This window comes from Castor canadensis, chromosome 12 (assembly GCF_047511655.1).
Source record: "Castor canadensis chromosome 12, mCasCan1.hap1v2, whole genome shotgun sequence".
Classification (NCBI taxonomy): domain Eukaryota; kingdom Metazoa; phylum Chordata; class Mammalia; order Rodentia; family Castoridae; genus Castor; species Castor canadensis.
In genome coordinates, this window is record NC_133397.1 from 22371274 (window position 1) to 22388009 (window position 16736).

The following is a 16736-nucleotide window of genomic DNA, read 5'->3' on the forward strand; positions in this document are numbered from 1 at the left end:
GAGGGGAGGGGTTTAAGGGGATGATGATGATGATGATGTGTGTGTGTGTGTGTGTGTGTGTGTGCATCTGGGTGATGAAGAGCATTACCAGAGATTGCTAGTGGGAGCCCAAGTCAAACAGGAAAGAAAGCCCTGGCTTGGCTTCCAAGGGAAGATGGCCTTTGTGCTTTCCTAGACGACATCCTTGGCTTTGGAGAAGACGTGCTTGCAGGGATTGGGATGCTCTGGGAGAGTCAGCATATGCATGTGAAGCCCCAGAGGCTGAGCAGAGGAGGGCCTGGGTAAGGACGTGACCTTTACCCTTTCTTTTCCAGATAAACTCGGAACTCCAGGTTCCTCCAACTCAGGTGTTCCGGGTGCCCACAAAATAGAGGCGAATCCCCACAGTCTGAAGTGACCAAGCTGGTGCTGGGTCACCTATCTATACCATCCAGGGTCCTGGGACCACTCTGGATTTTCCAAAGAGGTCTGTATTGGTCTGTCAAAATTAGGCAGCAAGAGAAGTTACCTGTTCCTACATTTCAATTAAAGTCTTTTGACAGCTAAGACAGTTTCTTTATAGGTCTGGTCTACAGACCCCTGCCCCTCCCTGTGTGGTATGAGAGAACTTTGTCCGCTGGCTCAGATTGTGGTGTGTGACTGAGGCTGGTGGCCTGGGGTGCCCTTCTTGCTCTCGGGCAGCTATTTCTGTGGGTTGAGGTTGGAGCTTTGGGGCCCTTGAGTAGTCTTAAGCCCTCAGATTGTCCCTAGGCCTGAAGGACTTTTTCAGTGCTTTGGGGGTACCGGCGTCCACTTGGTATGCCCTTTGGGCTGTAGTGGGAGGATTCTCTTGTTGGGCAGCCTAAGCAGACACCCCCGTGCATGAGGCCCACCTTAAGCCCTGGGGTACAAGAGGCCACCTACAAGGGAATGGCGTACCAGCCCAGAATGCCCACCAACCCTGCTCCCTACACCGATGGCTCTGTTCTCACTGTTCCAGTGCAGACTTGTCAGCTCAGTATCTGATTTATTATATTAACAGAAAAATCACACTCAAGAAAGGAAAAACAGCCAGGAAAGCCCAGATGCAGGCAGGGAGCAGCAGTTCAAGTGCAGACTCCTGACTGGCTGCAGGGCAGGGTGAGACTGGCTGCCTCCAAGGCGGGTGGGGACAGTGCTCCTGTCCCGGCTTGCAAGCACTTGCCTGGGCAGAAGCCCTGGGAAGGATGGAAATCCACAGGCTGACAGGACAGGCAACTTCCTGGGAAGGAGGAGGAGCAAGAGGAGCAGTGGGCAGGAACAGCTATCTCCACAGCTGCAGGCCTGGGGGGTGGGCTGAGGCTCAGTGCCGCAGAGCAAAGACTGCCAGTGCTGCCTCTGCGGTGGGGCTTGTGTTTGTTGTGGATGGGTGCTAATGCTCATTTATTCTTTTCCCAGCCCTGGGACTGACCCATGTTCCTAGGTCAATTTCATTAAAACTTTAACCCCTAGATTTGGAAAGCTCAGGAAAAGCTGGGGGTGGCTGTGTCTGGAGCAAGCCTTGAAGGAGGGTGGTGTCTCAGCAAGGTGGGGCAAGAAGGGACTGGCTCTAGGTCCCCATTGTCCCAGTGCATCCCACAGGTAGGATTGGAGGGGCAGGACCAGGCAAGTAGCAGATAGGTGGCAGGGGTTGGAGGGAGGGAAGCCCAGAGGGCAGGAAGTAGGCTCTGGGCTTATAGGTGAGTTGGGAAAGAGTTCAGGCCATAGGAAGGCAAAAGCAGCAGGCCCTGGAGAGGAGCTAGAGGTGGCGGAGGGGCTTCACGCCCCTAGGAGCTTCTTGACCATGTAGCCGGGGAGGCTGTAGAGGAAGAGGGCCAGCATGAGCAGCCCTAGCAGAGCCAGCACAATCTTGATGATGAGCCACTTGTACCGGGTGCAGATGAGGTACTTGATGGATTTGAGAGGGTTGAGGAACCACACGAAGGCTGTGTCAGGCCGGCTGGGGGAAGGAGAGGAGGGCAGGTGCTGCTCAGGCAGTGGGCACAAGCTGCAGCATCCCTCTGTCCTTCCAGACCCCAGAAACCCTGTTGCAGCCTCAGCCCTGAAGCCAGAGTACAGCCCATATCTGCACACAAGATCTGCTGCTCCCAAAGCCCTGTCCTCACTACAGGCCTTCTGCTGCCCCACCTCCACCCCCCCAGGCCTAGGTGGCATTTTTGGCAGGAGGGCAGTCATTCAGTCTCAACTTGAATACTTACTTGCAGCTATGGGTGGCTCACTACCTGGGGAGGGGGCTTTGGCACTTCAGGCCGTTCTAGTCATTAGGAAGAACCTGAATTTAGAAGGTCAGTGTTGCCCTGTGTTCTTGGACCAGTGGGGCACAACCTCTTCTTTTCTGATGAACACAAACTTTTGTCCCCACCAGGCCCTGCCGAGCCTCTGAGCAGCCCCAGTGAGGCACCCATCCCAGCCTCACAGACCTGCTCACCAGCAGGGTGCCGACCACTCTGCCTTCTGCAGAGCTTCCTAGCCAGGAGGTGCCTGTCAAGGTTCACTCTCTGCAGTTTGTGTTACAAAAACAGTATGCTCCATAAGATGGCAAGATGCAAAGTGCAAGTGATGACCACGCCTTTTCAAACTACTGTACCATCAAGAGGACATGTGCTGTGCTCCCAGAGCTAAGCTCAGTATAAGTGGGGGCAGGCCATGGCGTAGGGTGCTTAGTTTCCAATCCCAGCTGTGGGAGACAAGTGAAGCACCCCCTTAAGCCTTGATTTCTTCACTCACACAATGAGAGGAACGGGCGCTATAGTTGAGAGACAGTGGATTGGCAGTTTGTCACCTAGGTTGGAGTTCCAGCTCTGGCCAGGTGGTCTTTTAGAATAGTGATTTTTAGTTCTGAGAATCTATGATTCTGTTTTGAAAGCTTGGAAGTTGTTGTGTATGCTGTATGGGCTGGTGGGTGTGTGTGTATATATGCTTATGTGCACGTGTGTGCACACATGTACTTGTGTGTGTGCACACACATGCTTCTGTTGTGCATTTGTGTGTGTGTGGCACATACTGGCTAGCCCTGATGCAGAGGCGGAAGGGAGAAGTACCAGAGCAGGGAGACTGTGGGGCTCAGGCCCCGAGGATCTTCTTGGCCAGGTAGCCGGGCAGAGAGTAGAGAAACAGGGCGAGCAGGAGGAGCAGCAGCAGTTTGAGGAGCAGCCAGCGGTAGGTGTGCCACAGGAAGTAGCGGGCAGACTTGAGAGGATTCAAGAACCAGATGAAACTCGTGTCGGGCCGGCTAGAGCACCGGGAAGAGTAGGGGGAGCATGGAGAAAAGATGGGGGGATGGGGACCAGGTATAGCGATCAGCCCTTGCTGATGGGAAAGTGCACCTGTGCTGTGTGTGGAGTTTAGGCACCTCTTGGGCCTCAGGATTGGTTGGGGGCCCCAGTGCCACCACCAGGGCTGCTTGCCTTTGTCAGAAACTAGGAAGAGCCTGTATCTGCTGTGTGGGGTCCTTCCTAGGAGAGAACCTGCCTCCCTGTGGGGACAGCCCATCCTGGTTCCGAGGGAGGAGGTGGTACTCAGGGGTGAAGGAGGGAGCTCCCCTGCAATGAGGCTGTGGCCCAGGAAGGGACAGAGAGGGTGCCTGGGGAGTGGGGCAAGAGGACCAGAAGGTCTGGCCCCTCCTTCCTGTTTAGCATGGCTGGGGGTACAGGCAGGCAGGGAACTTACTTGGGTTTCTCTAGGGGGTCAGGTTCATTGCGGGCTAGGCCCACGGGATTCTTTTCTGCCTCTTCTGCTGTCAGTAAGTGCAGCTCGGCCTCCACCTTGCCCTGCAGAAAGGTACAGAAAGGTCCAGTGCCCAGGCTAGGGGCTGGGCCCTTGGTATCCCAGCCCAGCCCACTCCCAAGCAGAAAGCTGTGCTCACCGTGAGCTCAAACTCATCATTCTCATTGCGAGCCAGGAGGGGCCACCAGCCTTTGACGCGCTTCTGCTTGAAGATGGAAACCAGGGGCACATCCACCTCCCCGGTGGCCATCTCTATGGTGCACTGCTTGGCTGTCTTTGCGCCCCTTGGGAACCGGTTCAGGTCCAGCTCAATGGCCCCTGTGGCAAGCTCAGAGTCAGATCTAGGTGAACCTGGCACAGACTCTGGCCTCTTTGGCACCTGGTTGGCTGAGAATAGATGCTCCAGCATCCTCTTGCCTTTCTCTCTACTCTCCACCCCGGCACCTTGCTTTGCCCAGGCCCTTCCTTAGCCTGGAGGGTCTCTCCTAGTGTCTGCCACTGCACTTAGCTGTGCATCGGCCCTGTCACAGCTCTGCTTATCTCACAAGCTTGCACATGCAGGTAGAGTCTAGGGGGAACCTCAGGGTTCGGAGATGCAATCTAAGACCAAGAGAGTTTCCTGCCTCCCTTAGGGAGCATTCCTGATCTCCTATCAGTGTTTATTACCTCCTCTTTGGTCTCCCCAGAGCAACCATGTCACCCTGGTTATGACACTGAAGACATCTGTCCCAGGTGTGGCAAGGGAGGCTATAGAGGGCAGCAACCCAGTCTGGTATTTCTGACTCTGAGGACTAGGTGGGGTTGACCCCTGCATTCCTTGGGGCGGCCTCCATTTTCCCCACCATCTAGTCCTGGATCCCAGGCCCCTGCCCAATTCTGCACCCAAGAAGTCATCTGCGGAGAAGTGGTCAGCATCCCAGATCTGCAGGGTGAGGCGCGCAGGGATCTTGTACTCTGTCTCATCCCAGGAGAACATGGACTCCTTCTTGGAGATGACAATCTTCTCTTCGGCTGCCAGGTAGTCGAAGGGGAACAGGTAGCGCCAGTTGAAGTTGCCCTCACCAGTGAGGGAGTGGTAGTGGACATCTGTGTCCTGCTTGTCTTCCTGCTGGCCCTTCAGCCACCTGCCAGTGCCACATGATCCAGACTTGCAGCTACACCTCGGGGACCTTTTCCCACCCTGCAGCACCCTTCTCCTCTCTCCCTTGGGGAATTGAGTTCACCCAGCTTAGCCCCTCCAGACACAGGGACCGCTCACCTACCCCCGCACGAAAATGTCACTGGACTTCTCTCCAGTGAAGAAGTCATCGTCCTCCAGGACCACCTCATCCGTGTTCCACACGATGACACGCAGCTCATACCTGGGCGGGGACATGAGGGTTGATTAGAGCTTGGAGTTGGGGGTTAGCCCAGGTCCTGGGGACTTGGGTTGGCAGGAGGCTAGGAGAGCTGATGGGGGTCAGAGGAAGGCTTCTGTCTAGTGGGCCCCAGGTCGGGCCAGACTATCAACCATGCTCACACTGCCCTGGCTCGGGGATAGCCAGTGAGGCTGGAACAAGGACCTGAGCACACTCCTGGACAAGGAGACTAAAGATAAGGCAAGCAGAGGAGAGCAGCTGGCTACTGGGAGTGGCTGCAGTGAGGCGAGAGTCAGGAGCGCCTTCTGTGTGTTTCCAGAGGATCCAGTTCTAGGAGAAATTTATCGTTAAACCCAGTGGCCTGCAATGGAAGCCAATGTACTCCGGTTGCCTTTATGTCCTTGTCCCCAAAGAGCATTTTCCCCTTAAGTTTTCATTGTAATTATAAATGAGGTATTTATGTTTCAACCTGGTTGAATCATCCATTAAAAATGGATAGGAATATCACTGTACTGGACTGTAACCCAGGGTGACCTGTTGGGTTGGATTGCTACCTAGTGGTAGACTCTGGAACAGCAGGCTCATGACCTCAGGATTGGAGGATATTCCAGGCACAGCTGTCTGTACCATTTGCCAGGACACTAGCAAAATGGAAATGCAGGGCCCCTGGTTAAAAATCACCAAGAAATTCAAGACGGCAACATCAGAGCATGAGAAAATGGCTCTACACGTCTAGAAAGCTGGCCCTGAATCCAGGCACTGAGGGTATCAGAGCTGGCAGCGACTCCATCCTGTCACCTGTACATGGAAAAACCAAGGATGGGGGTCGCAAAGTGGCCTCTCGAGGGTCAACAGGAAAGGCAGGTGGCTTGGTTCCTAACGCAGAGCTCCTTCCACTCCATCACTCCTGTCATTTCTAGGAGCTCACTCCTGCCTATGCATCACAGGTACTTGAGAGAAAACCCGGCAGACCTTAACGAGGGATGCCGAGCTGGCCCTCAGTGGTTCTGCTTCTTGTGTATGACTGTTTGCATGTAGGCACTCACGTAGGTGCCCATGGGATTACTGGGCGTGAGCACAGGTTGGTGCATCTTTGTGAGGGTGGGTGAGCACTGGAGAGTACAAGGGTCATCTCATCCCCTGTAGGTAAAGTAGACAGTGTGCCGCTGCCTTGGCAACGAGGAGCTGCCCAGAGCAAGTTCCACAGCTCACGGCTTGGCCTGTTTCTTTCCTAGAAGGCCTGGCCACACCTGAGGTCCAGAGAATGGGGACAGGCCATCTGGACCTGTGCCTTCTATAAGACGGACTAGGCTGAGGTGGGAAATGGGTGAGGTGGGGACAGGAGGGGGTAGTGCCCACCCCTGGCAGCTCACTTCTTGGGCTTCCTTGGGGAGATATCCAGAGGTGTCCCAGGGGCTGGCATGTCCATGGGGAACATGTCCACCCACAGCTCCAGGCGGCCCTGAGGAAGAAGGGATATGGTCGATATCTTAGGGACCTGTCCCTCTACCCAGTAAGACCCACTATCCTTTTCATGTCATCAGTTTCCACCTTTGGATGCCAGGAATTACTATGATGTTCCCCATAGCTAACTACAGCCCCCGAGGCAGCCACCTCGGTGCTGGAATCCTCACTCAGAGCAGAGACACTTGCCATTCAAGTTGGCCTTGGTGGGGAGGGCCTGCCAGGCTCTCAGGAGTGCAGTGAACAGCACGAGGCCTGTTTCTATCTCTATGGGTCCAGGCTGAGAATTCCCGATCCCAAATACCCAGGGTCCTCCCAGTTCCTAGCTAGGTAGTGTCACCTGCTCGATGCCCGGCTTGTCAGGGTTGAGCAGTGGCCTGGTCTCCACGTGTTCTGGCACCAGGCGGCAGCCCACTCGGGGGATGTCCTCCCAGTGCTTCAGGGCAGACAGTGCCACGTGCTCGTCCGTGGGCTTCCTTTGACCTAGGGGTGGTGCCAGAGCAGCTGCACACATGGGCTCCCCATGTACCTTGGCCTTAGGGGTTCAAAACTCTGAGCCATCCCCTACCCATCTGCCTTCATTTTAACTTTGGGGAGACTGAGGCACAGAGAGAGAAGTTGCTTGCCCAAGATCCCAGCTGCCCCACAGCCTAGAGAGGTCTGTGCCCTTGACTTCCCATCCTTGGAGAACCCGAGCAGAGAATGCTGCTAGGCTGTGATAGGCCAGGAAAGAAGAATCTATGTCTGTCCCAGCACTGGAAAGTGATGGCACAAGCTTCCCCAGCACAGACACCTTCTGAGTCTCTGGGAAGTACCTCACGAGCAGAGTAGCGGACAGGGTGCAGGGCTTGGCCCTCATTCTGCTGGGAAAGCATGTGACTTTGGGACTAACTGGATCTCAGTGTGCCCATCTGCAGAATGGGGATAAGCTCCCTGCCCCATGGGAATGAAGTGCGGAGAGAGAAGGGAGTGTATGGGAAAGACCAGTGCAGGATGGGTGGAAGACTCAAGCTAAGGGGAGAACAGGCTAGGCCTGGAGGTCCCCTACAGGGAAGTCCCTGCTGGACTCTGAAGCTTCCAGAGAGGGGTTGGGAGGCTTGGTTCAGTGCTCAATACCATTCTCATCCTCGATCTCAGAGGGCCCAGTGAAGACACGGTTGGCCACTTTCACTCTCCCGGGGGGTCCAAAGTGGGGGCCATCCACTTTGCCCTCTTTGCAGAGGCGGGTCAGGATCTGGCTGGGCTTCATGGGGTCCCTCCAGATATTATAGCCATGTCTGCAGAAGAGAACATAGGCTTGAGGGACTTGGGCTGGGCCACCCCAGGTGACAGCTGGTTCCTGCCAGTTCTCTAAAATTGGCTGTTACCCATGTCAGCAGGTGGCCTGTCTTGGGCTCCAGGTTCACCCAAGACACCGGGGCTGATGGAGGCTGACCCTTCTACCTCCAGCTTTGATTTACATGCTCAGTGCCCCCCAGTTATCACTCCTCTGTGCCTTCTGTTCTGGAACATCAAAGGCTCTCACGAGGAGACTGATACCAGAGAGGTTAAGGAACTTGGCTAGGGTTTAGCGGCAGAGGCTGGCCCAGATCCCCAGAGGACTCTTCCACTTCTCTGTGGCCTTGCCCTTGCCCCTTTCTCCCCTTGTCCAGCTTCCTCTGTCCTGGAGTCCCATGGTCCTTTCCTTGCCTTGGAACCTGCAGTTCTGGTCCCCTCTGCAGAGGGGCAGAGGCATGGCCCGGGACAGAAACCATAATATCCCTGCATTCCAAATCACCACCTATGAATCTAAGTCTTAGAAACAAGGCGTAGCAGGTGCCCCGCCCCTTACATACGGCTCCCTCGCCCCGCCCCTTTCCCATGCTCCGCTCCCTCGCACGTGGAGTAGGTCTGGGCGATGCCGCAGGTGGCGCGGTGCTTGCTGTAGAAGCGGTTCTCCAGGTCGATCTTGGTTTCCCCAATGAGGTCATCGGTGCCTACCAGATCCCAGTCATACACGGCCACCGTCAGCATGGATTCCATGGGAAAGGAGGCCTCAATGTCAAAGGATCTGGCAGGTAGGGTTAGGAGAATGGTTACAGGTTGAGGGTGGATGTGACGGGGGAGTCAGGGCGGAGGAAGAAGGGAGGGAGGACTTACTTCCCAAACACCGGATTGAGCTGCTTGGAGATGTAATTCTCCTTGTCACGGATGTCTGTCTTGCCTAGCCTGATGGCGATGTATGGGTCAGCTTTGCCATTGATATCAGCGGGGTGTAGGTCTGTCGCCTGGGGGAAGGGAGAATGCAGCTTAAGCAGACTCCCTAGTGACCTGTCCCTGAGGGTCCCATGATGAGGCAGGAGTCTTGCTGTGTGTCCCTAGGTAAGTTGCTTTCCTTTTCTGGGCCTTGACTTAAAAAGATGGGGACTGTACCAAATGACCTCCGTGCTGCCTTCCAGCCCTGGACTGTTGATTTGCTGTTGCTTTCCGGGCAGGAGGACTGGGAGACTTGAACAGAGAGGACACAAAGGGAATCTCACCCGGACCACGTAGATTCGGACCAGCACATTAATGGGGTCATTGCTTGGGATGCCCTGGAACATGCCGTAGGTTGGATCATAACCAGCTTCCCTGGACACATCCTCTGGGAGTGGCACTTTGTACACACAGAGGGAGCCCTGGGGTGAAGCAAGGTGGGTGAGGCTCAGGTGGGGACACACAACAGGGGAGGCATTCAAAGTAGCTAATAGCACAGGGAGGTCTAGACAGTGTCTTAACTAGCTGCTGGATCCTGGAGGCAGTGGCCAGGGTAGCGATGGGGGTGGGGGGACAAACATGAGGAGGTTGTGGCGGGGCTCTAGGTCTGGGCCATGCTCCTTGCCTGACCTTGAACCGGCCCACGATGCGCTCCTCCTCAGCTGAGCCATCTTCATCATCCCCCGTCTTGCCCCGAAGCAGGCTGAAGGTGTGCAGCCAGTCTTCAAAGTTGTCGAACTCTGACTCCAGCTCCTTGGGGTACACCTGAGCCAGGCCAGGCCATCAGGCCAATGACTGTCAATGGCTCTTGTCCTGCCCTACCTGCCCCCTCCCACCCCCAGGCCCTCACCTTAAGCTCATCAATCTTGGGTTTCTTCTTCTCAGTGGCCTCAGAGCCTTGGCCGGGGCCGAGGCTCTGAGTTCTCTTCTTTTTCTCTTCCTTTGCAGCCCTTGCCTTGTCCTTGGCCTTCACTGGCCCCTTCATGCCTGATCAGAAGCAGAAAAGGAGATGGGCCAGAAGTGACCAGAGCAGGAAGGCCTGAGCTCAGACTGGGCTTTGACTTGTTTATGGTATTCTAACTTCTGAGGCGCACTGCACTGCACTGTGTGATACACAATATAGTTGTGTCTGGGAAAGTGGATACAGACTGTTGTCTGCCCTTTGGCAGAACAGGGCTGGGCAGGAGCCAGGTCTGGAGTGAGAAGGCCTGTGTGCCCCTGTCCCCTCTAGCTGAACTCTACTTGTCCATAGGGTTAACAAAGTCTGTATTAGATTTCCCAAGCCACATCCAGTGTAACACCAGGCGTAGATGCTGTTGGTGTGCTTTAGAAGAAAGAGGATGGTGGTGGACTAAGTTGGCGAAATAGTGTATATGGAATCTTCCTTTGAGAGATTTATACTAACATTTGCATATTAAAGCCACAGAGAAGTCCTGCACCAAAGGAACCTGTATAAACCAGTATCTCCTGAATGAACTGGACCACAGACCTTCTCTTCCCTCTAGAATAGCCATTAATATTGTTCCATGGGAAAAGATCTGGAAAACGTGGAGTGGGATGAGCTGGGAGGGCCCTTTTGGCTCTGATAGTCTGTGGCTGTAAATATCTGCCCATCGCTGTGGTTGCTGAATTGGTCACAGTAAAAACCACTCTAGATAAGGGCCCTAGCCTAATCCCCAGAACCCAGGGTAGGGCTGGGGAGGGGAAGCCAGAGGGGACTGGGGCTCACCCTCTGTGTGGTCCATTTCCTCCTTCTCTTCCAAGTCAATTCCTGAGGTCTCTTGTTGCCGAAGATGCTGCCAAAAGATCACGTGACTTTCCTGATGCCCAGGCTGTGATTAACCTTTGTTATCACACAGTACCCTAAGCATCTGTCACATGTCCATTCTGCCCTGTAGACTGGGGCTACTTGGGCAGGTGTGGCATCACATCTTTGGGCTGCCACAGCACCTGGTACAGGTATGGTTCATCATGCAGACTCCAGAGATGTTTGTGAATGACACAAATGAAGATAAGAGGAAACCAAGCCAGGGAAGATGGACTAGACCACCAGCTCCGGGAAGAAGGGAGTGTGCAGTCAGATCACCTCCGCGACCCCAGCCTGTGCCCAAGCCTCACCTCCTTCATGGTGTCGACGGAGGAAAAGTACATGGACCACCAGTCTAGCATGCTCTCATCTGGCTCTTCCTCCTCTGGCTCTTCCGAGGCGCCCTTCTTCTTCTTTTTTCTCTTCTCCTTCTCCTCCTCAGCCTGAGGGTTGGCCAGGTCTACAGTCCTGCGGGCTCCCCTACTCCCTGCCCTTTCCCAGAACAGATCCTGAGCGCTCCCACACATTCTGGCCACCTGCTCTGGGAAAACCTTGGGCTCCATGGTACTCTGAGGGGCCACTGATGTCCAAGGGATGGGACCTTGTTTTGTGGAGGAGGATGCCACAAAACAAGGCCCATGACCTGCCAGCAAGAGCCAAGGCCAAGGCAGGATTGGCACTTGGAATGGGGGATGGCTCAGCCCCTGAGGTTGGGCCCTCCAGCATGACATCTGACACATGTAGGGTTCTCTCACCCCAGGGCCCTTGCACTCACCACGTCCACCTTGACAACGGCATCAGAAGTCTGCAGAAGGGAACCAGGGAGAGAGGACAGAATTAGCCATAGGGGACAAGAGGACAAATGGGGGAGCCACAACGTGCACACAGAGACAGATGCTTATTGTGCTGTGAGCCCCTTGCTGAAAAGGTTGGCTTTTTTTTTTTTTTTTTTTTTGGTGGTACTGGGGCTTGAACTCAGGGCCTCATGCTTGCTAAGCAGGTGTTCTACCACTTGAGCCACTTTGTCATTGGAAAGGCTGGCTTTGCACTCATAAGCCTGATGAGGTTGCCAAGGGCCTGCAGGCCCTAGGAGGCAGTCACTCTCAGCCCTGTCTGCACATTAGTCACCTGGGAGCTTTTAAAAACCATCTGTGTGGACATTGCTGAGTTGAGGATGGGGAGTTGGGCAGCAGTGTGTTTAAAACCTGGTGATTTCAATGAGCAGCTGGGGTTGTTGGGGAGAGCTGAACAGGAGTGGACAAGGAGGTCAGTGATGCTGGTAAGTGAGGTCGACTTCACTCTACTCTTTCCTCACCAGGGCAGGCTGCCCTACAGATCAAGTGGACACACACAGCTGTTAAGGCTCTATCTCTTGTACACACCATGCATGCCCAGGCACACACATGTACACATGCAGCACACACAGACACTAGGTCAGTGTTCACATGAGTTGTCTGGACATGCAGTCAGGGCTGGCCCTCCACAACCACATGTGGAAAGAGACTCAGGGTGGCTCTCTCAGGGTGGATCAGCCTGGCTCATGGGACACATCATATGTACATGTGCGTTCCTGGCTGGCACAGGGCCCACCTACCCGCCTTACCGCGTCCAGTTTCACCATGGTCTCCAGCTTCTTGACGGGCACCTCAGGCTCCATGCTCACCACGACCTCTCCTGTGGAGTGAGAAGAGGGGCCCCCATTGCACAGCACATAGCAGCCCTGAAGAAGCCTGACTGGACAGAGACAGACAGACAGGCAGACAAAGAAGGAGCAGAGACACAGTAAGAGTCAGGGAGGCAGGCAGAACAGGGGCCTAAAGCCGATTCTGGAATTTTCTGAGGAGAAAGGAGGGACAGGCTAGTTGCAAGAGCAAATGAGCACATGAGGGAGAAAGCGAGCCAGAGAGAAGGGTGAGCCACTAGGGGACCCAACAGCAGAGCAGAGGTGAGACCTCTAGGGAGGCTGGAGGGAGGATTGGGGCTTCCCTATCCCCAGGGGAAGAGATCATTTGACCTCAGCCCTTCAAGGCCTTGTCCAGCGCTGGTCATTCTGACTCCAGGGGGAAGCCTTGGGCAGCCTTCTTGACCCTTCCTGCCCTCCACCACAGCCCCATGGGAACTCCCCCAAGAGAAACTCTGGTGATTGCTTGCATTGGACTGTGATCAAGAGCCCTTCTGGGCTGGGTGGAGCCAGGTCTGGGCTTCAGGGGCAGCCATACCCGTGGTGTTCCAGTTGGGGGCCGAGCGGTCTGGGGGCCGGTAAATGAAGCGCCGCAGGGAGCTGACAGCGTGCGAGCCCACCAGGGTGTAGCGGCCAAAGGCCCGACAGTCCACCACCCGGATGTTCAAGGGCGGGTGTAGGAGCTCATTCTCTGGGAGGTCCTGGGGATGTTGGGGACACGCAGCCTAAGCCTCAGAGAAGGGGGCAGAGGAGCCCAGCTAAGGCCGGCTACACTGGCCACACCCAGCTCTGCCCAGTTCTGTCTGGGCTGCGCTCACCACTTCAAACCACTTGACCAGGGTGTTGAAGTTGGGGTTCTTCTTGTAATTGTGGATCAGGGATGACTGCACCCCTTTCCCTGCACACTCAATATCCACCCGTGGCCGGTCTACTTGGGCCAGATTCACTCGCTTCAGGTCCCTCAGGCCCCAGAACAGGACCTGGAGAGGGAGGGAAGGAGGGTCACTCAAGGGAAGGAGCCAGCCTCTGAGAAGGACCCAGTCATCAGGGTCAGTGGGTGGGGGCAGTGCCAGGAGAGCCGATGAGGTGGGAGTCCTCAGGGGTCTGAGGATGAGTGTGGGGGGAGAGAGAGGAGGGCTGGGAAAGGCCCTGGTCATGGTGGGGGTGACTCAGATGAGGGCAGGCACTGGCCTGGGCTGGGAGTCTGGGTCTGTTGGCTTCTGGAGGTGACTGTGGGCAAGTCACTTCCCCTCTTGGACACTCAGTCTCCTTATCTGAAACTGAGGGGTGGGCTGAGCGAGCTAGGGGATTGCCCGCCCACGGTGGAATGTGCACACAGGCTCCCGGTAGAGAGACAGAGAACAAGGAGGGCAGGCAGAGACCACAGGGCAGGGACACAGAGGAAGAAGGGGCTTCATGCACCTCCACGCGGTACTTGCTGAGCACAGGTCGGATGCCCACAGGCACGGGCATGATTGGCCCTCGGTCCATGTCCACTGGGCCGTTGATGGGGGGCAGGTCAGCCTTCCCTGCTGGCCCAATCTGAGGGGTGGGGGACACAGGTCACATGCTAGGGAGCCCAAAGGGAGGGAAGTTGCTTCCCATGAATCAGGGGAGAAAGGTCAAAGGGCTCCAGGTCCCTGAACCCCGCCCCCAGCTCTGTCCTACCAGCCTCTCACATGGGAAGAGGAGAGGCCCTAAAGCATAGGGCCCTCCCCCTGTGGCCCACCTGTAGCAGTTCAAAGGCAGCCAGCAGGTCTCCTGCTGTGGCATTGCCACGGTAGATCTGGTAGTACTCCAGCTGGGGTGGGAAGCGGGGTGGGCAGTACGCCTCATCTGCCATCTTCACCAGCGGCTTGGCGAAGGTCCGGCCCATGAAGTCAGTTTTGCCCTGACACAACAAATAACCCAGTTGGTCTCTTGCTGTTTGCCAAACATATTCACACTTGTGATCTCCTAAGGGAAGGTGTGATTACCCATTTTACAGATGGGGGAAATCAAGTCTCAGAGGCCACAAAAGCCTTGTTCAAGGCCAAGCAATGAATGGCAGACACAGGACCCAGGACTAAAAAGAAGGTCCTCCTTCCTCTAGTCCAGAACTCTTGGGCACCTCAACTGCTGATTCGGTTTATAGGAAGCGTTGGTGGCCAACTCTGGGAAGGGTTACCCCAACCCCTCACTCCCCACTCCAGAACCCCCATGGGAAGCTGAATGGCTTATGTTCAAGATAAGTGTGGGTAGAGGGTCAGATCTCCTGGGTGGGGAGGCTGGTGACAGCAGGACTTGCTGGCCCATTTCCTAAAGCCATTGGGCTCAGTGTGCTTGTGCAGGAGGTGAGGATGGCCTGGCCAGGCCCTTGTTTTTTTGGTGGTACTGGGGTTTGGCTTTTGCTAAGCAGGCACTTAGCTTGAGCCACATCTTCAGCCTGTGACCTGGCTTTGAGCCCCACAGTGTGGGAAAGGGTGAGGCTGAAGGGGCAAGCAGGAGGGATCTGGTCAGCAGCCCAGACTTTCAGCTTCCCAGCAAGCACTAGCTGTGCAGGTGGGCAGCAGAGCTTCAGTGCAGGTGGGGAGCAAGGAGCCAGAGGCAGGTATGATGCTGATAGGGGACCCTGATGCCAGCGCCCACTCATACCATGGTGTCCTGGTCGTAAATTTCGATGACAATGATGGGGGGATCGTCCCGCAGCTCGTGAGCTTCCCCATACAGCTCCAGGTTGTCAAACACCAGCATCTGATCCCACGTGGGACACAGCGTCTCATTCAATACCTTTGGCATGGGGAGGGAGACAGGGAGCAAGTAGAAGTGGCTGGGCAGATACCACTCCTAGTTAGGGGGCCCGTGGGGTAGAAGCATTAAGTTCATTGACATTTTTGAAAGTCTTAAAGTCAAGTCTGCTCTCCATGTCCTACCAAGGTCTTCCATTTTCCCTGCCTTATGGATATAGCCCCAATCAAAGCCAGGGCTAGAGTGATCTTACCCAGGAGCACCCTCCTATCCAGACCCTCACCTCGGTACACTGGCTCTGGTTGATAAAGAAGACGCGGGCGAAGGGGTCAGAGAGGCCACTGCTGTCGGCAGCAAAGAGGCCGCGGGCCTGGTACATGTGGGCTCGGAGCTGGAAGGCCTGCTTCTCTGTGGGGAAGAGCAAGCTGGAGCTTGGCAGCAGGCAGTCCCTCTAGCTCTCCTGGGTATGGGCTGGGAGAGCCACTGCCCCAGGCTGAGGAGTCCTCACTCACTGGTGTAGACCAGGCTGATGGGTGGGAAGGAGGGCAGGCCAAGTCCCTGAGCAGCCTTGACCTCCTCGAAGCCACAGGGCAGGCCACACAGGAAATCCTTTCGCTGTTTGCTGAGGCCCAGCCACAGGTAGAGCTCCAGCTTGGCTTGCACGGTCCAACCCGCTGAGCCGAAGCCCCGCTTCCCTGGCAGCTGGGGACAGGTTTGGGGTCACCAGGAGCCTGACAGCTTCCAGGGCCCATGAGGTGAGGGAAGGGCCAAGGAGCTGTGCCTGCCCCTGAATAGTCATCCTATTGGGCTGGCCTGGGGTGGGAGGCCTGGAGGGATGGGCAGGGTGGACTCCAGTCCTCTGAACATCTGCTAGTTGAGGGCTCCACCCTACAGCAGCTGAGGCTTGCCAGACCCAGGGGAGCCCTCATGGGGATCTGGGCTCCCCCCACTCCAGTCTAGGCCCCTGTAGCACCTTGAGGAAGAGGGTCTTGACCTTGCCGCAGTCCTTGCCCAGCTCCTCCTCCACAATGGAGAAGAGCAGGTCCTTGGAGGGCACCCTGGCATAAGCAATGCGCTTATTATTGCTCATCATCCAGATGAAGACATCGGGGATGCTGTGCTGGGGCTGTGGGGGGCCGAGGGGACAGGTCAGGGGGGTCTGGCCTCTCCATGGCAGCCCCCTGAGCCTCTCTGATCCCCGAGTTTGGATGAGAAAAAGCAGGGAGCCTGCGAGGGAAGGACCCCGATGCCTGGGTCTTCCTTCCACATCCACAGAGCTTGCTCAACCTTGCTTCCAAAAGCATCTGAACAGAAGGGGACTCTCAGGATCCCTTTCTGTGCTGCCTCTGCCCTCTGTGCAGGCCACACACCTCATCTGCCAGGAAGCGAAGCTTCTGCAGGAAGTTCTGGCACAGTCTGAGCTTGTCTCGTACGGTATGCCGCTTCACCTGAGCCCGGAGGCTCTTGGCTTGCTGTCCCATGCTGTCCTGTAGGGGAGAGGGTACAAGGGGCACTTAGCTGTTGGGGAGGGAGGGACTGTCGGAGGAGGCTGTGACCTCAGAGCTGATGTCCCTGTTTACTTCCAGACCCTTCGTTGTCCCTGGGGTCCAGCTGCTTCCTCACCAGCTCCCTCATGCAGGATTTGAGTCGCTCCCGGTCCAGCCTCGTGCGGGATGAGTGGCCCTGGTCCTTGTCAGCAAGGGAGAGGAAGCGACTGGGG

At 55.9% G+C, this 16736-nt stretch overlaps 2 protein-coding genes across 10 annotated transcripts in view; one reads left to right on the top strand and one right to left on the bottom strand.

Annotated features, from left to right (window-relative positions):
- Drc1 (dynein regulatory complex subunit 1) overlaps positions 1-509 on the top strand; it is a 50762-nt gene extending 50253 nt beyond the window's left edge. For both annotated transcript variants that reach the window (XM_020183632.2, XM_074049329.1), the window contains one exon: positions 315-509. In XM_020183632.2, the coding sequence (XP_020039221.2) occupies positions 315-371 (57 nt within the window). In that variant the 3' untranslated portion in view covers positions 372-509. The remainder of the gene's footprint in view (positions 1-314) is intronic.
- A 466-nt stretch (positions 510-975) lies between these two features.
- Otof (otoferlin) overlaps positions 976-16736 on the bottom strand; it is an 89424-nt gene continuing 73663 nt past the window's right edge. For 2 of the 8 annotated variants that reach the window (XM_074049330.1, XM_074049338.1), the window contains 27 exons: positions 16640-16730; positions 16387-16503; positions 15990-16142; positions 15529-15718; positions 15300-15424; positions 14924-15058; positions 14019-14180; positions 13712-13831; positions 13108-13269; positions 12828-12990; positions 12203-12342; positions 11384-11413; positions 10920-11051; positions 10531-10597; positions 9652-9788; positions 9432-9566; positions 9086-9223; positions 8706-8833; positions 8446-8616; positions 7683-7843; positions 6907-7049; positions 6476-6564; positions 5007-5105; positions 4627-4868; positions 3884-4062; positions 3688-3788; positions 976-1957 (listed from right to left, as the gene is read on the bottom strand). In XM_074049330.1, the coding sequence (XP_073905431.1) occupies positions 1777-1957; positions 3688-3788; positions 3884-4062; positions 4627-4868; positions 5007-5105; positions 6476-6564; positions 6907-7049; positions 7683-7843; positions 8446-8616; positions 8706-8833; positions 9086-9223; positions 9432-9566; positions 9652-9788; positions 10531-10597; positions 10920-11051; positions 11384-11413; positions 12203-12342; positions 12828-12990; positions 13108-13269; positions 13712-13831; positions 14019-14180; positions 14924-15058; positions 15300-15424; positions 15529-15718; positions 15990-16142; positions 16387-16503; positions 16640-16730 (3691 nt within the window). In that variant the 3' untranslated portion in view covers positions 976-1776. Of the gene's footprint in view, positions 1958-3059; positions 3251-3687; positions 3789-3883; positions 4063-4626; positions 4869-5006; positions 5106-6475; positions 6565-6906; positions 7050-7682; positions 7844-8445; positions 8617-8705; positions 8834-9085; positions 9224-9431; positions 9567-9651; positions 9789-10530; positions 10598-10919; positions 11052-11383; positions 11414-12202; positions 12343-12827; positions 12991-13107; positions 13270-13711; positions 13832-14018; positions 14181-14923; positions 15059-15299; positions 15425-15528; positions 15719-15989; positions 16143-16386; positions 16504-16639; positions 16731-16736 lie in introns of all 8 variants that reach the window. The other 6 variants (XM_074049337.1, XM_074049334.1, XM_074049333.1 and 3 more) reach the window with 6 other exon arrangements.